General features: G+C 41.6%; 2 protein-coding genes across 4 annotated transcripts in view; one reads left to right on the top strand and one right to left on the bottom strand.

Moving 5' to 3' along the window:
• The window catches only part of LOC110839889 (uncharacterized), a 69,496-nt gene that overhangs the window by 21,548 nt on the left and 26,020 nt on the right, over positions 1-21,928 (top strand). For 2 of the 3 annotated variants that reach the window (XM_087354050.1, XM_087354051.1), the window contains one exon: positions 1-160. In XM_087354050.1, the coding sequence (XP_087210176.1) occupies positions 1-160 (160 nt within the window). The other variant, XM_087354052.1, reaches the window with a different exon arrangement.
• LOC147872988 (uncharacterized) lies at positions 16,674-17,558 on the bottom strand. Its single transcript, XM_087354047.1, has one exon. The coding sequence runs from the start codon at positions 17,556-17,558 to the stop codon at positions 16,674-16,676; it is 885 nt and encodes a 294-aa protein (XP_087210173.1).

Raw genomic sequence — 21,928 nt, forward strand, 5'->3', positions numbered from 1 at the left:
GGGAACAGTGGTCATCGGAGTGTGACCAAAGGTATGAAAACAGCTGATAACTACTGGTGTCCTGCGCATTGTGGTGTGACTGCTGTAGCAGCTCCAGGTACAGTGTCACCATCTGCTGGTCGCTGTAAGAACAAGGAACAAACACCAGTCCCACCGAAAGGTAGGGAAGCGAGAACATTTTGTTGTACCACAGAACCATGGCTGCTTAGCCAACAGTGTCATATACAGATGGAGAAATCTGCAGAACATGTAACAGTCTACCTCAGATTATTGCTGCTAATGCTCAGGACACTGAAGAGGGCTCCAGTTACATCAGAATTCAGGCTGAGACAGATTTTAAAGCATTTAAAAACTGCGTAATGTGTACTGAATTTGAAAATTGGTTCCGTTAAGAAATTTTTGCGATGTGAATAGTTTGCCAGGTGTCAAAATATTAAATTCGTGGTTTTTGTGACTGCGTAATTTTTCCTTGTTGATTTTTTTTAACATTCAATGAACCGAAACAAACTGGAATGTTTGGAGTGGTCATTTAAAAAGGAGTTTTGAAACAACCCGTTGATTGGTTGGTCTGTTATGTTATGGGTTCAGATATGCAGATCAGTTTTGTGGTACAAAACCAAGTGATATTCATGCCCAGCAATGGAATAATCCATGGTTGACCAACTGGCCAATCCCCATCCTTATCTGGGACACTGGTTGCTTATTTGAGAACCACATCAGCAAAATAGGGCTTCAGAAATATTGAAGTAATTCATTTTTCTGCAGAGTGCAGTGATGCAATTTTCATGTAGGTTCAGTATCTTTTAAGAATGGTGTACAAATAGCAACAAACATTTTTATTAGGAGACTTCTTTATATATATATATATATATATATAAGAAAGTTATGTAGTGAAAAATATAAAAAGGAACCAGGGTCTATCCAGGTTTAAGGCTGTAGATTTAACAGTTTTTAAAATATTTTATACACTGTTACATTTATGTTAGAATTAAGTGCAGTATAACTGTTAAGGTGAATGTTCAGGCCTTCGAATTTTTTGTTATGCAGTCGAGCAAAATATATTGAACTCTTTTGTGCCGCTTTCCTTTCAGACGCTTCTTATGGAAATATAGAACAATCAAAACATATGCCACTTGCTGGTTTTGTGTGTATGGCATTTATAGAAGCATTGTATTGCAGTAGTCAACTTTAAAAACGATATCATGGAATGACAGAATGATGAAACAAAAAAAAAATAAAGGAAGGAGTGAAGTCTTGCTGTAGTTAAAAGAGTTTGGAAATTGTATTCCGTACAGGAATACACAAAATATCCTCATGCGTTCTTTTCAGCTTACATTTAGAAAGAGGTATTAAATCCCAATTGTTCAATAGTTCTCACTTAGGCCACCAGATTGCAGTATCTCAGTGTCTGCCTAACGACTTTCCTTGCCTGTCATTTTATCATCACCGCCCGTAGGATATTCAAAGTACGTTTCTTACGTCGTGTAGAATGCCACATCAACTTTCATCCAGATACATCCAGTGGTTCTGGAGTTGAATTGATTGGACTGACGGACAGATATAACCAACTGATAATTCATTCTGGCTATGCACTCTGAGCAAAGAATGCGTAATAAACAAACACTGATTAACAAGTGTGTGGGACTGTATAACATAAGGTATTCGAAGTCACTTGACATTCACTCTGTATAATTCAACAAAACATTTCTTCACAAAATGTGCCCAAAGATGGCTGTCTTCTTGGTTGTTGCACTGTGTAGTCTGGTAGAAGGTAAGCGATGTTTCAGAGGTCCCTGCCTTCCTCCATCAGGGCGATCGCCTTGATGATGGAGGCGGCAAACACACCCGAAATGTCGATTAACCTCTACAGGGCTACACGGTGCAACAACCCAGAAGACGGACATCTTCAGAATCACTGCCATGAAAACCTCAGCTCCTACAAAGTTATGCCTAAAAGTTAAAAAAAAAAATATAGGAAGTAAAACTCAAACGATTAAAAAGAAAAAAGTTGGGAGTAATTACACATACAATAAGTAAGGACATCAGATTCATTCACATCAAGGAACAAACATATTTTATTACATGCTCAGACTACAAGTACAGATTGCGAAAGATGGAACCATTATGAACAATTATCATGCCTTCCATACAGGGCCACTTTAAGGCAGTGGTGAGGCTATGGAAAAACATGATATTGGGTTCCACTGTCCCATTTCTTAAAAATAGGGGGGATTAACAGCAAATTTACACTACTGAGAGATTTAAAAATCTTATTGTAAAAACTACCTTGGTTTTTCACAAAATGTATATTAAAAACTGAATGGATAGGAAAGGATAATCTTAAAATTTTATACATTCAAGCTAAAGTGATATGCCAAGTTACCCATGCATAAAGAAACGTTTTGAATGTCCTGTGTGTTTCAACTGCCCAAATAGGTGAATACAAAGTACAAGTGAACGAACTGTTTAAAAGTCTGCTATTCTGATGGCGCTATTCACAGCAAACAGCAATCAGACTATTTTAAATCGGTGATCATCATCAACAACAAGTATAAGGCCAAGTGGCCTGTTACGGTTTCATTCCATCTTTTTAACAGTCTTTCCAGGCTTCTCGTCCTATTCGGTCTGTAGTTCAAAAGTTGGTTTGGGTTTCTATTAGAGTCTATTCTGTCAATGTGATCTTTCCAATTGGCATGATAATTCTGAATAAATTTAGAGACTGGTTCGACTTCTAATTTTTCTAGATTTTCTTCATTACTTTTGTGGTCCAAAAGTGTAAAGTCAGCAGTTTTCCTCATAAATTTCATCTCTGCTGCTTGCAATCTTTTCTCATCCACCTTTCTAAGTGTCCAGACTTCACTTCCATACAATAGTACTGGTCTTGCTAGAGTCCTGTAAATGTTTAATCTTGTATGTTGTTGTACTAAGGAGGGTTTGAAGACTTGGTTTCTGAAACTGGTTGTTTGTTTAAATTTTGATATTTTTGAGGGCATATCTTTCTCACCTTCATAAGTTTGTGTGCAGCCTAAATAATTGTTCTTGAGTTTCATAGAATAGTCAAGAAGGGAATGGATGCTTCTTCTGTTTCAAATTAACAGGTGAACATAAGGTATGCTCTTCTCCTACCTTGACTTTTCGTATGTCATGGCCTGATTCTATGATGTTCCTTGTTTTTGTTCAGATTTGCCATAAATCAGTAGCTTCAAATAAGATCATTACAGGTTATTGGTTGCTTCATAAACTACATCTATCATCCTATGTATTAAAATGAAGCCATTACATTTGAGGGGCTCTCTAGTGGACCCAACAAAGTTGTTCTTTCATCACCTGAAGATGGGGCCAGAGCCAGCCCTTGAAATATTGTGGCTTCATTTTAACACACAGAATAACATATTTAGTCCAGTAAAAGCAATATTTAATTATAATACACCATCATCAGAACCTATTAGAATTAATTTGTAAATATCTGAATCACCCCCAAACATCTATAAACACACTCAAATTCAAGCAATACAGTGAAACCTCTATCCATCGTTCCCGGAACTATCGTTTTCCCAGATGCATCGTCCGTTTTGTTCGGTCCCCGATACATCCCATATAAAATAATGTTACATTTTCCCGCTTCTATCATTCCTCGAATGATCGTTTCTGAGAAATTATAACTAAATTTACACGATATTTTTAGAATTTAATTCTGAAAGACGCACAATGTTTTTGGAATACACAGTAGCAGTAACCTGTTATGTCGCCCAACCAGCACAGATTCGTGTGGAATAAGGGGTGATAGTTGGAGTTAATGGCTGTGCTCATTGTCAGAAATTTTATGAGTTTAATTAGGGTGCACTCATATTTCGTTCCAGCGATGCCAGATGGCATGTGTGTGAATTCCTTCACAAATGCTTTTATTATACATACAAAGGAAAGGCAGGCTACACTTTTCATTCTTCTGGTTCATCTCGTGCCTTCTACAGCTATGTTTCGTTGAGTTCGGCAGTAATAGTATTTCCATTCTTCCTGTTATTGTTCGCGAAGGTGGTGGGAATGGTGAGGAAGAGGAAGACCATGAATGCGAGCCCGAAACTGTGCCGAGTTTTGCCGAAGCACGCCCTGCATTGGCAAACGTGAAGTCATTCTTTTATGCGCATAATATTAGTGAACGTGACGAGGAAAACATTTTGAACATGGAAAGGGCTCTGTTTGGCCTAAAACGCAAAGTTTTGACAAACCAGTTGTCCATTAAAGACTTTTTTGGTAAAAAGAAGTAACTTTGAAAGAGAAACATTGTATCGTTTTCCCGTATTCATCGTTTTTATTTCCCACCCCCCCTGAAAACGATGCATCGAGGTTTCACTGTATTTCACAGTAACATTGCATGAACAGAATATACTTCCCCAGTCTGTTTAACATATTTTGTGTTCAGTCAATCAAACTGTATACAATTCCAAATTAAAGTTTATGGCATTACTGCAAATGAAAATGTACAACATAAATCAAATAAGACACACATACGCCTGCTGCCACTTCTTACTGACCCAAAAAACACAAGATAAAACTGGTAAGATTAAAAACAATCAATCACTGAGTGTGGGATCATTTCTTTGAGGAGTAGGCGTTTGTGGCATGTTTACCCTTGATGGTGGCATTGGGAGTGGTGACTTTGGCCCAAGCCTCTTTTGTGGTGGTGTTTTCTTGCCTATGTTTACTGTTGTTTCGGTGGAGTCCCTTGTCTGCTGGTTCTGGTAAGGACGCTTCTCCGCGCCCTTAGTGGTGTGGTGTTCGGAGTTCGAATCCAGTTCTGTCACCGCTACCGTTGTGCGTACAGTTGATGCGTCTCGTAATTACTGCATGTCCGGCCCTTCGTGCCCCGAGTTAGTCTGCGCCATTTGTAACCGTTCCTCTTCTTCTCTTCGGGTTTATTTGTTAGCCTTGATTCTGCTCTTGGGTAAACGAGACACGAGACTCTTATGCTGGGTTTAATTTAAGATCGCCTCAGCTGTGTATTTAGGTCTTTATTGCAGGTGATTGTTAATTTAATTTTTCTGCATGATACTGGCGGATGATGCAAATTTGTTTGTGAACAGAGTAAAGTGAATACACGTATGCGTCCGTGATAACCGAATAATATTTCATAATGGAACGATTCGAGGATGAACTTGCACCAACTGATAATTGACAACTCAACAACAACTCTTAATGTAATGTTAGAAAATTATGTTTCCTTGGCATGACATATTGTGTACTCTTTATTAGATAACACACTTACTGAAATGTGACCATTTACTGCAAATTTTGATATAAACACAAGTCTACATTAAATGAAATTTGCAGTCAGTAACGTATGCGAAATAGCCAAGATTGCAATTGGAACATAAATGTTCTCCAGTATGTTATGCAGTATTGTTGGCTTTGCTACACATTCTGGCGTATTTACATTGCAAAGTAGAAAGTTTGTGCAGTCTGTCATGGAGAAGGTTTATCACATTAATCTCTTTTCAGCCCCAGGAGCAGGAAAGACCTACTTAGCGGAGGCAATTCCTACAGACGCTGTTCCTACATTCTCGACGTAACTCAGCTTTGTCGATGTATATAGGTATCTTTGCCCTAACAGATTAGCATTATCTGAACTTTCAAAAATGGCGGTCTGACCCAACTGGCCAATCAGTAAAATAGAAGCTGCGTGCACAGAGCATTGGCACCAGCCACGATTTGTCGCTCTCTGTTATTTATCTTATGGCTATATTACAACACATGAAATACAAGAATACGATAGAAATTTCTTCGTATAATCCCCTGCAAAACCCTGGGACGGCTTTAGAATAATATGCTCTGCGAAAGGTCCTTTCGAATCATAATCAGGGTTGACAATCCAAGGTCGCAAACCCGACCCACGTTACATTTTTTATCTCATTTTTTTTTTATTACGCCTTCTTAACCCTTCTTGGCATCTGCAGCTCTTTATTGTTGCTGTGCTTGATCGAAGCACTCTTTGGCTTTCTGGAGGAGATATATAGCCATATCATAACTGTTGTTCTCTGTGGCTGTGAATGCTTCGTTCAACAGTCTTTCTCCTTTCTGCCCTGGATCTTCTGCCATTTCATGATGTTCATTCACTGCTGTTTCTAGTAGCTCTATAGCGTTGAGGCAACATTGTGCCTTATTAAAAAAATTATCAGCCCTGACGCCATTCCTTATTTGCGTGAGTGCGTACTTCACTGCATCTTCTGCCATTCTGCAAATATCTCTCGACCTACTGCTGAACGCCCTGCATTATTGTGTCTGTTACAACAGAACAACAATGACGGTCTTGTGCTTCAGACCCTGTTCTAGTCCAGAGAGAAGAGCGCTATTACGATAACTAAGGGACAGCGCTGACATATCGTTTAAGTTGGGGTGAATGGAACTAATCCTGTGCCTACCTTCCGACGCCGAAACATGCAAAATGTCCGCGCATGCATTGATCATTATATGTTACAAAGAAACGTCGATTTCGTGTTGGTTTCTTTATGTAATCAGTCGTGTAGATTTACCAAGATGTTCAGTGGAATTTTGTGCTCTGCTGTGGACGGTTCCTGTGTCTGTTCTAACTGCAGACAGAGCTTCTTCATATTATCCGTTAGAAGATGCTTAAGGGCAAAGCCGCTACTATTGTCGAAAGACGGTAATTTATTAAGATTTCCGTCTCCTGGGTTGTTGCGCTGTGTAGTCTGGTTGATGTTAACCAACGTTTCAGAGGTCATACTACCTTCGTCATCAGGGCGATGAATATGCCAATAGGGTGTGAGGTGCTAGGTTTATAGGCCGGAAAGTGAAAGGTGTAGCCTGCCCCGAGCCAATGGGAGCAGGCATGGGAGTGGACCAATGGTAGCACGTGGGAGAGGGAGAGAAAGGTTGAGTTTGGTTGGATGGATCTGGGCCCTGAAAAGGGGCCATTTTAGTGGTCTGGTTGGTTCTGGCGGCGCACTCTTGCTCACTCTCGGAGTCCTCGAAGTGTGTGAATAAGAGGCTTCCAGGACCGGCTCAGGTGAAGTCCATCTTCCCTGTTAAAGTTATCGGGATGTAGTTCGATTTCGATGGCATCCCTTATTATCCGATCCATGTAGCCGGTTTTTGAGGAGAGAATAGAAGTGTCCTCGAGCTGTATGCGGTGTTCCATGTTGAAGCGGTGTTCAGCAACCGCAGATTTCTCGGGCTGCCCGAGCCGAATGTGGCGTTCGTGCTCCTTGATCCTGGCCTCAACGGAACGGCCTGTCTGGCCGATGTAGACTTTACCGCACTCGCAGGGAACGCTGTATACGCCAGGCGTCTTCAGTCCTAGGTCGTCCTTTACCGGCCGGAGAAAACTGGGAATTTTCTTTGGTGGAAGACCAACAGACTTGATGTCGTGCTTGGCCAGCAACCTGCTTATGCGGTTGAAGGTCGTCCTGACGTAGGGCAGGAAGGCAACCGCGGCTGGTTTACCAGTAGGCTGTGACATCCTCGCAGGCGGATTGAGAGCTTTCTGGATCTGACGGTTGTTGTATCCGTTTTTCCTGAAGGTGGTGGTGAGTGTCTCCAGTTCACTCTGTAGGCTCTCGTGGTCGCAAAGAGCTCTAGCCTTGTGTACCAGGGTGGAAAGCACGGCCTGTTTGTTGGACGGGTGGTGATGGGAATTGTAATTGAGGTAAAGGTCGGTATGAGTAGGTTTCCGGTACACCCTGTGGCCTAATGAGCCATCAGGTTTCCGGTGGATATCTATGTCGAGGAATGGGAGATGGCCGTCCTTTTCAGTCTCCATGGTGAACTGGATGCTCTCGTGAATACTGTTGAGGTGATTGAGGAACTCATCGAGCTTGCCAGGGCCGTGGGGCCAGATAACAAACGTGTCGTCCACGTAACGGAACCAGCAAAGGGGCTTGAAGGTCGCCCCGTCCACCGCCATTTCTTCAAAATTCTCCATGTAGAAATTGGCGATGACAGGTGATAGTGGGGAACCTATAGCCACCCCGTCGGTCTGTTCGTAGAACCGGCCGCCGAACTTGAAGTATGAAGAAGTTAATACAAGGTGGAACAGCCTCAAGACGTCGCCATCGAAGTGCCGTTCCAGGAGACGTAGGGCTTCACCAAGAAGAGAGACACGACATCGAAACTGACCATGATGTCCCCAGGGCCCACGCGGAGCGACTTGATGGTATTGATGAATTAGGTGGAGTTCTTCACGTGACGTGGAGAGTGCCCCACCAATCCACCGAGTAGTCCCGCGAGATATTGGGCAAGCCGGTAGGTTGGAGCGCCGATGGTGCTTACAATGGGCCTGAGGGGAGCTCCTTCCTTATGGATCTTGGGTAGCCCGTACAGTCTAGGGGGCCTCGAACCCTGGGGCCGTAGCTTTTGGATGACCTCCTCTGGGAATGATGACTTCTTGAGAAGGAGGTTGGTCTTCCTTTCAACGGCTTCCGTAGGGTCCTTGGGCAGTAACCTGTACGTCCAGGGCAAAACACTGATTTGAAAACTATGAAAGTTGTAAAATGAACTTTTCTGGTTACAGAGAATTACTTGGCTGCTAAATAATCAGACATGACAGAACTAACCAAAGTCCTTGCTTACTAAACCGGGGAGCATTCTTCTGAAGAAACAACCTAAAATTCAGGAATTACCATTTGTTGTGAATTTAGATATTTCTCACATAAATTACAAATGATTTGACGTACTGTGAAAAAATAAAGGGAATTTGAAGAGAACTCTATAGCCCTGAAATCAGCAAGCCAGTTACTTTTCATGTCTTGTGCCCTGCCCTCTTTATTATGCTGTTCAGCGGGAGTGCTGGTTGCCTATCTCGTGCAGGTGCTGGAGGGCCAGGATGGATGATTTCGGCAGAGAAGAATCTTGTTTCATTCTCCGTAAGCCCCCCTCGCTGCTACAGAAGTTCAATAAAGTTCTTTCCTGCTACGTAGTCTGCAACAATAAAGACGAGATCGCGTTGTTGTGAGGACTCTTATGTTACCAGGGGCCACTGAATGCTGATGTATTGTATGTTTCATTCGGCAACAGTCTAATTACAAATCGAAGCTTTGCAGAAGACTATAAAGTGAAATAGTTTAACGGAAGCGAAGTATTATTCCACAAACGGGGTTCGTATGAGGACCTTACACATTTAGTTACGGTGATGTTTCGTTTGATGTACTCACCCATTACGAGATGTAGGTGTTCATTTGTCTTAAAAGCATAATGGAGCTGCAGGAAGAAAATAGTGCCGCGTGTTTTCTCAAATACGCGACGCTCCGTCCACGCGTGGTCGATGTCCTTTCTCTTCAGTGATGTCCTCTTCATTATCTTTATGGCGTAAAATTTGCCATCGTCACTTCCATCCTTCTTCCTCGCCAGGTAAACTTCGCCAAACCTTGTAACAGAATCTCAGTTATGTTTCATCTTGATATCTGTACAGGTACGGGCTGTCGTGTCAGCAAAGTCTCCTTTCAGATAATTATGATACTCTACCCCTTTTTTTCAATACCAATACTTCGCGATGAGTATAAAATTCATAAATACGTGGTTCGTCTTCTCTTTAACAAGCTCTAAATCACTCTCCGATAGGCCAAGCCCTTGTGCTCAGGATATTACTAGATTTTATTGTGTCCTGCATGGTGACAGAAACAAGGTGAAATACCGTTTAGGTGTGTGAGTTTTCATGACTGCAACTTTTATCGTTAAAGTGCTTACGTGTTGAATCTCCACGCTCTTCTGCAACTTTATTTAGTTTTGCCATGTATGCATCATCCACTCTTGGTTTTGAAGTGCTGTCTGCATAATTTGATTAATTCTAAATTGTTTGAAACCCTGCGTTTCTAAATGTCTCCGCAAATAAATGTTGGCATTTCGTAAATGAGCCACCTTTTAACATTTTTTAGCATTCATGAGTAGAAGCAGAATATGGCCTACACAATTCTTAAGATCCCTAATTCTGATTTCTTTAAAGTAAAAAGAAATTTACATTGTGCATAGAAGATCTACCTCTCGTGTTTATCAATTCCGATGTTATGGTATTTCGATACATTGTTAACCAGAATGTCGTTAACATTAGGAAGAGAAAATAGGCCACATACACGTCTTTCTTGTTATTTCACTGCCGATTAAGTTGCATTGCACTTGATCATGGGCTAGGAAGGACGTACTAAAATGCTGAACTTCTTCTCTGCCTACTTAATAGATGCATTAGAGAAAATGTCTTTAAAAGCATCCGTGATGTTAAACAGTGTCAATGTGGTTCCACACATTTCGTGCTCGGGAAAATAATTTGCCGATCTTGATCTACGCTCCCGTACTCAATCATAAATCATTCATGACGTAATGCAGCTGATATGAAAGAAAATATCAGGGTAACGATTAAGCACTGGTAACACTTCGCCGTTGTCAATCTGCTATTCTGAAAAGTCAATCACGAACGTGGTCAGCCACCGGGGAAAGATCGATAATGTTGGCAAAGCATTTCGATTGCCTTAGTTCAGGGATGACAAAATCTGTACCTTTTATAATTTTCAAACATTTATTAAAATTATTTAAATAAGAAAATATATCCTATAATTCTGATGCGAGAATTTTACGGGAACATCAATGAAGATTTGACTTGAGTTTATGAATTTTGTAGTTAGATGCCAGTTGTTTGTACACAGTAACACTTGAAACTGTGTAATAGCTCTGAATTTCCTGCAGTAATTCGAGTTCTACATTCAACTCAGTGACTGTTACAGAAGTGGGGTTGAGCTGCAGTTTTCTTGCTTACATAAACGCCACTGATGCTGTCCTACTTCTGCTTCCATTTTTCCCATTGCTTCCTAAGTACTCAGAAATCAGGTCCGTGTTTTGTAAGCAGAGAAATGCACGGGCAAGTTGTACTTACCTCCTGCTCCTAGAAGTCTGATGGTCTTGAAGTCTTCTTTGCTGACATGTCGAGGTCCTGTAACAAATATCATAATTAGTGGCATGTGCTAATAGACAATAAAAATGTAAAGTTATCCTGCTGCACGCCATGTTGGCGCTTGGGTGGGGTGAGACGAGGTGTAGCTCCTACTCATTCTTAACCTGAGCAACAGATGGGGGTGAGTGCTTAGCCTCACACCCCAACCGCGCTTTACCCCCGAGAAAGTACCCCGGTATCTATTGGGCAGGAGGCTGGGTGGTGGGTGGGCCCAAGAGCCAGTCTTGACGCAGGGGCTAGAGGAAAAATCCTCTGGCCCTGTCAGGGATCGAATCCCGGTTGTCCAGTCCGCAGTAAGTCACTGTACTGACTGAGCTAGCTCGGTTCCCATCTTTAATCTACAGGCTTAATTAAATTAATTTACACTTGTTTTTTACTCTACAATCCTGCGGATTGTTCGCCACCCCCATTACAGAGTTAGTCTTACGAAGATACCACGGTGGTTTCGCCTTGCCCTCCGTGGCCAGTCTTTGTCCACCAGACTGGTAGAGAAAGGACGCGGATAAACTTCCATGCCTTGAGTGGGACTCGAACCCACCATCGCAGCAGTCAGGCGCACGAGAATCATGCCTCAGACCGTGTGGCATAGAATCGTAATTATCATCGTTTATAAACTAGAAACTAATAAATACATTTAAATGAAAACTACATACCGGTACTTGAATAACATCCAACATCAGGTTCCATGATATCCATTGCCGTTCTAATTAACTATTCACTAAAATATATAATAAAATTTCAGGTCAATACACAAACTTTATTTAGATGTTAAAATTTAAAATTTAAATTTGCGCCATTCATCACTATAACGATTTTATTATATATTTTAATCATAAAACACAAACATGACGCATGTAAACCTTAAACTATTCACTAATTTTTACACTAAACACTGTCCTAACAAACTAAAGATTAAAACACTTATTTTAAAACTTACTAAATAACTTAAACGCACTATTATTTAATTTTTAATCTGAAATTGACTTGTGAAAAATCCTAACGGTTCTCACAGCTTCCAATCAAAAATATGACTGACATATCACAAAGAATATCCGGTCAAAGAAGTTTGAAGCACGCAGAGTGACTCAATTGTTTTAAACGGCTGAAAGAAGAGTAGGCCATGTTTGCTCTTTGGAGTCCCAAAGAATGTTTATTCTCTGACTTCCTGTACGTATTTAACTAGAATTTTTCTAGCTCCTTTCCAAGACGACCTGGAATTATCGTAGGTTAAGTATGCTTTCCAGGTTGTCTCAACCCCGTTCGTATGTCCTTGTTGCCAGCTTCAATGTATTTTTCAACAATCCAATCCGACTTGTGTGATCGGGGATTCTTAGCACCCGTGCCCAATTTAATGGGCACCGGGACTTGGTGCCGTTTTGAATTATCACACTGTTCATCGGGATTTTCTTGCTAGAATACCACTGTGGTTTCACCTTGCCTCTCGTGCTATATACCTACACGAAAAATATCCCATTCATTCCCAGTTATGTTTATTCTATAATTCAATACTCTTGAATGAAAATATAATCTGCTAACACTCTACTGCTGTTTGTAGCAAATCATCCCACTTCATTAAAGAAAATGACACTTGGTCTATGCTGTCTTGCATCTTCAAATAACCCTGTGACAAGTGTATCTGAGTGTGCAACTGAGTTGGACGTCAGGTCTGACGATCTAATACAGAAAAATTTGGAATCTTCTGCCTCTGCAGCAATAGCCTCGGCCAAGAAGGTCTTTCCGGTTCTTGGGGGCTGAAAAAAGATTAAGAGAAAATAGGCCACAGACACGTCTTTCTTGTTATTTCACTGCCGATTAAGTTGTATTGCACTTGATCATGGGCTAGGAAGGACGTACTAAAATGCTGAACTTCTTCTCTGCCTACTTAATAGATGCATTAGAGAAAATGTCTCTAAAAGCATCCGTGATGTTAAACCGTTTCAATGTGGTTCCACGCATTTCGTGCTCGGGAAAATAATTTGCAGATCTTGATCTGTACTCAATCATGAATCATTCATGACGTAATGCAGTGGATTTGAGAGGAAATATCAGGGTTTGTCTGTGGGTAAGGATCTTTGTATGTGAACTCTTGTTGCTGTCACTTAATGATGGTTCTTAACATAAAAACCATTAATATTAGTTGTTCTTGAGAATGCAATGTCAACATCTCTTTCTTGTTCTTATGCTTATGATGGGAAATTCAAATTCTTTATAAACTATTTTTGTTTTTCCGCTGTGGGCGCCAGTATAAGTAAACCTCTTGCGTGTCCAACGTTTACGTGGTGCTGTGCTGCATGTTCGGCATCAACAGGTCACATGATCGCGGAGGAGCTAGCAAATGGAATAATGTAGTCCTCGTTGTGGGAGCAATAACCACCATAGACATGCGGTCCCGTAAATTCATCTGTTCCATATATTTCACTCTCGTGCCGACGTACAGTAATTCAGAATCTGAAACGTCGTCCGTGTCTACTCTTGCGTCCTCACAAACAACGTTCTTGCCCCTCAGCTGCCTCCCTGCCCTTGTTCTTCACTGACTGACCTGCTTTTTCTTGATACTCAGCCGGATGTCCTTGGTTCAGTAGACCTCGCTGTTCACGCTCACTTTAACTCCGTGTGAGTGCTGCTGATTTTGCTAGCCGCCTCCTGAGGAGTCGCTGTGCTCGGTTGTGGCCTCCGTTGATTTTGAGGTTTATGGGGTTTATTCCGGAACTTAGCTAAGGTGAACATGGGCTTGTTCATCAGGGAATATTGCGTGGAGGAGTATAAGTTGAACGCCAGCGAGGGGGTTCGGATAGTGGCTTCAGGGAAATGTCCCACGTTGCATTGCATAAATGTTTTTCTTTTTGTTCAGACAATTACACAGTATATATGTAGTTGTCAGGTACTGAGTTCGAAGGAAAAAAAAGAATTGCATGATTTTGCAAACTAATTGAACACTTGCAAAGAAACGTAACTTAAATCTGCGTGGAAATTACACCAGAAGGCTGAGAAAACCGTCAGACGGAGAAAGCAAACGGTTTACAGAATTTAATCATTTACTTGCTGACCACAATTTCGAAATTGAAAATGTAAATTTACCGACAAGAGCTCACTCGCAGTTAGGCTGGTTTCTTGTTAGGCCTATAAGCTACGAGATGTCTCAAAATTAAGGTGCTGTTATTTTGTTGTTATAATAGACCATGTTTTATATTTATTCATAGTTTATTTGACGACGCATTTTCAGTAGCACAGGAGCATTCAATCCATTGATAAATCCTTGTACGTAAATAATTTTATTGTTTGGAAAAACAAAACTAGCTTCATTTTGCATTCCTGTTGATTTACACGTATTATAACCGTCCTTGGTTAATTGTTTGCCTGCGAACAAACGGTGAAGCCTGCGGATCCATTTGAGGTCTCTGATTTGGTCCTGAGTTGCTTCTTCCATAGGTTCTGGATCCCGAGGGCTACAATCACGGAAGGCTTCCCGATCATATTGTCTATAAGGTTGTCATCTACGTTGATAATCACGTTCGTGGTACCGAACTTGTTGTACGCGTGGCGGACTCCTCATTCGTCCATTATCTAGACCCTGATAAGAACGGTGGTTTCTGTCGTTGAAACGATATCCTGGGTTTGTTGGGGGTTGAAGCGTAGTTTGACGACGACTGATCATAATCCAACGCCTCTACTTCATTGAGAAACGTTACCGCATCTGGTATACTTTTTGGTTGCGCAATGACCCATTATCTTTGTTCTACTTCTTCAGAAGTTTTACGTAATGATGTTAACATTTCTGTCCTAACATTCATCATTTCCTCCTTAGTTTCTTTTAGTTTATTTTCTAATTTCTCATTTATCTTAGCCAAATCCGCCTTAATTTCTTTCTTAAATTCCTGTAATTCTTTCCTACTTTCTTGATTTTCTTTCTTAAATTCCTGGAATTCTTTCTTCATTTCTTGATTTTCTTTCTTAAATTCCTTGAATTCTTTCTTCATTTCGGTCAACATATTGAGGATCGTGGTTAACTGATCATTATCCGTGTTCACCACACTATTATCTACCTGGTTTTCTTTTGTGTCTATAAGCTGACTACATGGCACGTCTAAATCTAATCCAATTGTTTCTACGTCTATATCGCTATCTCTCTTACCACTTCGGAGAGCCCTCTTCGCAGCCATGTTCTCGTTCCGGGTGAAATGCTGTATAAATGATGCTACTCCCCGCTCCGTCCGTCTTGTTCTGGGTTTATTCCGATCAGTAGCGTGCCCCAGGTTGATGCGCCAATTTCTATAACCGTCCTTGGTTAGTTGTTTGCCCCAGCTAGCCAGGGACTCAGGGTCGTTCACGGGGATCGAGTGAATAACGAAGAGATAATAATTAACTGTTGATCTAATTATACTTTTATTATGTATTTTCTTCGTTACACAACTTTATAAAAATCTTAACCTCTACCGTCAAGAAACTTTCCACGACTGCCCACAATGCCCCTTTTGTGTTGAAAATGCCGTTTTAGGCTGGTCGTCTGGATTAAGAGGAATTTGATAATACCCCATTGCGCAGTCCAGCGTCGAGAAGAATTTTGCCTGTCCTAAAGAATCTAGCAAATCAGTTATCAATGGCAGTGGAAACCTATCCCCTATTGTGACCTCATTCAGATTTCACCAGTCCACGACCATCCGCCATTTTTGTTTTCCTGAAACATCTATCTTTTTGGGTACCATAATTATAGGTGAATTCCATGGTGACATGCTGTGAGTGATAATCCCTTCGGACAGCATCCTATCGGTCTGTTTGTCTACCTCATCCTTCAAAACTTCAGGTATCCTGTACTGTCTGACATTTATTCCCCTAGTCTTATCAGTTGTGGGTGTCGGGATCGAATGCTGAATGGTCTGAGTACAAGACAGCTTGTCTCCCGGCAGGTAGAAGATGTCATTGTACCTAATGCATAAATTTAGAATTTCCTGCCGTTCCTCCCCATTTAAATGATTCAATCGCAGATGTTGACCCAATAATTTGTCTCTTTCTGATTCATAATTCTTACTGACAGTATACATTATCCTCATGTTATCCGATTCGCATTCGTATGGTTCTAACTGTACTTCGGGTGCTTGCATGATGACTTCCGTATCTAGTGTGTTGGCAATACAAATTACGCAACGACCGTTCACTGATTTCGTCAATGATTCTGACATGTAGACTCCTGGTACTAGTTTTTCCTTGGCCGCAATTCCCGTCAGACTCCCCTCATGTAATGTAGGTACTTCGACTATGGTCTCTGATCGTGGTGCTAACTTAATATACATTTGTGCGTTCCCAGCACTGTTTTCTAGCCTGTCGTCAAAGTTCACCTTTAACATGCCCATATCTATAGTTCTAGTCTCAAAATCTATCTTAGCTCTCTTGGATTCCCAAAAATCTCGTCCCAAGACGGCGTCACACGGAATGGAAATACAATCGCTGACCACCTGGAATTTGTGTGTTGTGTACATATCTTTCATCTCTAACTGTAACTCAACCGAACCCAGTGTCTGAAGGACAACTGTTGAAATCCCTTGAATCCTCACCTTGTTCTTACTGTCATACCGCAGTCCTTGCTGTAGACTGGACTCCTTGATTATTGATATGTGCGCCCCTGTATCAATAAGGAACACTAACCTAAGTTTCCTTCCATCTCTTACTTCAAATGACACGGTGTCTAATGCACTTATGCTACTCTTACTACATATGCTGCAACCCCTTAAACTCTCCGAGGCTCCGACTGGCTGCTTGCCTGACCTCTCGGCCCGTTTCCCTGCACCTGGCTCGATACTCCACATTTCGGTTTCCAACCGCTATTACAATCACGTGCAATGTGACCCATACTCCCGCAAGCGTAACACCTTACTACATTTCTTTTCTCAGGTTCTACAATCACATGCGCCTTGTACCTGGGTCTCTGGTACCTCGGTCCTGAGTTACCGCTACTAAATCTCTGTTCATTCTCCGACCTATAAGCTCCTAGGCCTCTTTCTCTGGCGGACAACAATGCACTCTCTTCTTCTAATGCTAACTCCACTGCACTAGACAATAAAAGCTGTTCACCCCTGCTCCTAACGATCGTCTGAATTCTATCATTCGACAGTCCTTGGATGAAACAAGCTCGCGCCAAATAGTTGATCAGACTAATGGCTCCCGCCAATTCACGTTCGTTGCACACCTTGCTGGTAGCTAATCTCAATTCACTTTGCATCTGGTCTACTCTTGACCCCCAACTTGAAATTCTTTCGTGTTTTTCTTGCCTGCTACTGAACATTTTACACGCATAAAAATCTATCGTCCTCCGGGTTGCATAATTTTCTTCTAATATTGCTTTAACTTGACCCCAAGTGCCGGTTAAATCTCTCACGAGTAGCTTCGATTTCGCTTCTCCCGTAATCTTAGCCTTAATGAACTTCAACAATAACCCATGGTTTACTGGATCTACCAACTCAAAGGCGGCGTCAACATTATCAATAAATTCCTTCAGCTTACTTTTGTCTCCTGAAAATGGTGCACCTGTCAGCTTCATTGCCTCTGAAATGCTACAGTAATTTTGAGATGCCATTTCCCCCGTTCCTCCTACAGGCTCCTCTGACTCAGACATTATGCTATACTCTTATTCACCCTTACCCAACAATATACAACAGATCACTCGGGTTTACACCCTTACGTTAATGAAGGGAACGTAAACTGTTTTATTGTTTATTTGCAAATTTGCTTTTCTATTAAAGTTACTTCCCCCAGCTAACATATATTGCAATTCACTGAAATTTTTAATAACTCCCCCTTAATTCAACAAACAGTTTGCGTTGGAAGAGGATTTGAGCTCAGCTTACCCTTTTCTGGAAGTGCTTGGCTGTGAATAAATTCACAGGGGACCCCGAACTCTTCCTGGAAGAATGAAGATGGTGAAATGTGCGGTATCCTGGACCCTCTGGGGTGGTGATGAACGGTATTCGGCACCCTCTGGCTTCTGACGAAGAGCAGAGACGGAACTCTGAAGTAACCTCGATCGTCTTGCGCCGGGTTTCGTAGTGGAGGCGGCGTCTCTCAGCGGCGGTTGTTGGCAGCCCTCAGTTAAGCACGGTTCTCGGTCCGTTCCATCTGATGAGTGGAGGTCTCCCTGAGCAACAAGGTCGCAAGAGAGGCGATCTTGCACTGTAGCAGCGTAGCAATTCACGCCAGCTATCAATGTCTTCTTGTTCAAGCGTCGTCGGCAGTGTCTATCAGATTCTATCAGGACCGGTAGCTCGTCAGCTGAAGTCTTGTAGAATACTGTAGTCTCAGCAGTTCGTCAACTGTTGCCTCTGCTTTTAATTACTTGCTTGAAGTCTTCCGTCGACTGTGTGTATCCCACAATTCTGACACCAAAAATATACCTCCTCTGTTGTATCCCGGGGGATCGGCCAGTCCCGCAGGATTCCAATATTCCCGAGCGGCTAGGAATGATGGTCGGCGATGGTAGGTTTGAATACACAGCTTAAAAGGTGACTGCCTAGTCTGACGAGAAGACGTTCGAAAGTTGATGATTTATTTAATAATTCAGATGAGTACAGTCGTATGACAAAGAATGTTGGCTATGTATAAATGCGTAGACCAGCAGAGTTTCCTCCTGACGAGTAAAATGATATGTCCAATGTGTCTTCGAAATGCACGGGTTATAAGGATATCTCGTTATCGCTCTTGTGACGTCAGTGACAGTGTTTTACATGCCAGCTGATGCAACAAGCTGTAACGTGTCTTCCGAAGGCGTGGTTCTGGATCCAATTAGAGGACACGATAACCCCCGGGGACCGCGACCCTTTGCCCTGTCAAAGTTCAGGCGTCTTGACCTCGGCAGGCCTCCTCTATCTGTGACTAATTGGAACCCTTTTCAATAAACTTATCTGGAGCAGACACCATAATGGCTTCCTGTCGCCCCTGCTTACAACAGCTGGAAATGGAAAGTCTGGCTGTCTACAATATAACTATTACACTTTATCTAGTAACCTACTGATTCTACCTTATAATTAATCATATATGTGCTATATGTGATTATCATGATTTCCGTAATTACCTTATAGGTATACAACAGTGTATCAAGGAATTGTTTTAAAATACTGTACCGTCCATCTGAACCAGAAACTCAGTTTTTATTTTTCTGGCTGATTCTGGTTCATTGTCGGAGCGTGCAGAAAAGAGCGATTCCAATTCATCGATGAAGATTGTACTTGGTTTATGATCTCTTGCAGCTTGAAACAGGCTACTGACTCGTAGTACTGATTATGCAGCTGAGTCCTTCCATCCCATGTAGATTGAATAAGTCACCGAAATAGGTTTTGCATGTTCATCTATAATAACATCTTGAGATGTTTATCTTTGTTTTCAGTTTCCTTCCCTGTCCCTCACATTTAATTTATTCCCTGTATAATCTTTTGTTTCGGGTATATTTCTGCCTGAATTTTGGTTTCTTCCATGAAGTTGATTCTCCACGAACTTCACTGGCATTAAAACGGATATCAACTGGTCCTCTGTTAGGGTCATACTAGGGTCATGGAGTATGACAACATCTCATATATCAGAACTCCCATGCTCCACCAATCAGCTGCCTGCAACAATTCAAATTAGGACAAGAGCTTTAATCAGTCACTTTCATTTCTTTGTCCCCTCCAGAAACAGAAAAAATGGATTCTGCTTCCTGTAATGTATGCTCAGTAACTGATGCATATATTATGTAATTATAAGCAGCTGATATATGCAAAATGTGTTACTCTTTAATGTTACTTTTTGGGTGGGAGATATGAGAAATATTTGCCCCATTATTGAATTTATATTCGTTGTAACAGACCTTCAGATTATTCCACTGCGATGTTGTGTTTGTCTCTGTTGCACGAAAGTACGAAATAAGTATTTTCACTTCTGCATTGAAGAAAACACTTACCATGTCGTGTCCTATCCCCCGGATTACTTCGGGGGCCATGTATTCTGGAGTACCGCAGCAGGAGTACGTTCTTTTATCCTGTTGATAAAAACAAGATTTTAAATAAGTTACTTGTGACAGGAAATGTTACACAGAAACAATTCCCTAACTGAGGTACTAGAAAGAAAACTTTGAGGATTGCTAACACCCAAGAATGCAATTCAGACCCAGTTCTGTTTATCTTCTGACGTCATAACATGTTTCTCCAACGTAATGCGTGTTCATGGTCTTCCATGTTCTTACTTTCCAAAAACTTTCAATGTCAAATATATGTTTGCGATGCTTCTCGCCCTACTTAACTGGCACAATGTAATTCCGAAAATTTATCCCTTAGGAATACTCTGTGAGCTGAATGTTTCACGTGTTTTCTAGGTCCCAGGATTTGTGATTTAAGTTCCTTGCCCAAAGTAAGACACGCGTTTCACAGCCATACAAAACACCTGGTAAAACCGTGCATCTTGATGTTTAATGTTTTGCAAGTGGATAAGATACTTAATGGTGGAAGTATTTGTGGAATTCTAAACAGCAAATTACAGACAACAGGCAATGCTGTAGGTAATAAATTCTGCGCTTGTTAGTTGACACCCTCAGAATCTGAGAACTTGCGATGTCCCTGTTAAATGTAAGTACAGGAGAAATGCTCTCTGAATATGGGTGCCCACATTTCGGACATTTCAGATATTTATATTTTTATAGTTCTGATAGTCTGAGTTCCCTCAAATAAAGAGAGTTACTCCCTGATGGAGAGAGATCCCCTCATCCTCTACATTCCAGGCTACTCGGCGAATTAAAGAGACTGAATAAAGTAGTTAGCACTAAACTTACCTTCTGTTCAGACGAAAAGTCCTTCGAGAGGCCGAAATCTGACAGCACAATATGGCCCACGGAGTCCAGGATAATGTTCTCTGGCTGCAAGTCTCTTTGTACGATTCCCAACTCAAAGAACGAATGAACACGTGTCATGTTTCAGCAGGTCACTATGTATGAATCCCGCTCTTATATTGTCACTTACGTCCCCATTTCTTCGTAAGTACTCAGAAATCAGGTCCGTGTTTTGTAAGCAGAGAAATGCTCGGGTAATCGGCCGATTGTTAACAGAAAGTTGTACTTACCTCCTGCTCCTAGAAGTCTGATAGTCTTGAAGTCTTCTTTGCTGACATGTCGAGGTCCTTTAACAAATATCATAATTAGTGGCATGTGCTAATAGACAATAAAAATGTAAAGTTATCCTGCTGCACGCCATGTAGGCGCTTGGGTGGGGTGAGACAAGGTATAGCTCCTACTCATTCTTAACCTCAGCAACAGATGGGGGTGAGTGCTTAGCCTCACACCCCAACCGCGCTTTACCCCCGAGAAAGTACCCCGGTTTCTATTGGGCAGGAGGCTGGGTGGTGGGTGGGCCCAAGAGCCAGTCTGGACGCAGGGGCTAGAGGAAAAATCCTCTGCCCGTCAGGGATCGAATCCCGGTTGTCCAGTCCGCAGTAAGTCACTGTACTGACTGAGCTAGCTCGGTTCCCATCTTTAATCTACAGGCTTAATTAAATTAATTTACACTTGTTTTTTACTCTACAATCCTGCGGATTGTTCGCCACCCCCATTACAGAGTTAGTCTTACGAAGATACCACGGTGGTTTCGCCTTGCCCTCCGTGGCCAGTCTTTGTCCACCAGACTGGAAGAGAAAGGACGCGGATAAACTTCCATGCCTTGAGTGGGACTCGAACCCACCATCGCAGCAGTCAGGCGCACGAGAATCATGCCTCAGACCGTGTGGCATAGAATCGTAATTATCATCGTTTATAAACTAGAAACTAATAAATACATTTAAATGAAAACTACATACCGGTACTTGAATAACATCCAACATCAGGTTCCATGATATCCATTGCCGTTCTAATTAACTATTCACTAAAATATATAATAAAATTTCAGGTCAATACACAAACTTTATTTAGATGTTAAAATTTAAAATTTAAATTTGCGCCATTCATCACTATAACGATTTTATTATATATTT

Source organism: Zootermopsis nevadensis, unplaced genomic scaffold (genome assembly GCF_977971745.1).
Source record: "Zootermopsis nevadensis isolate Lab colony 2312 unplaced genomic scaffold, Znev_1.0 Znev_ptg000022l, whole genome shotgun sequence".
In the NCBI taxonomy this organism is placed as follows: domain Eukaryota; kingdom Metazoa; phylum Arthropoda; class Insecta; order Blattodea; family Termopsidae; genus Zootermopsis; species Zootermopsis nevadensis.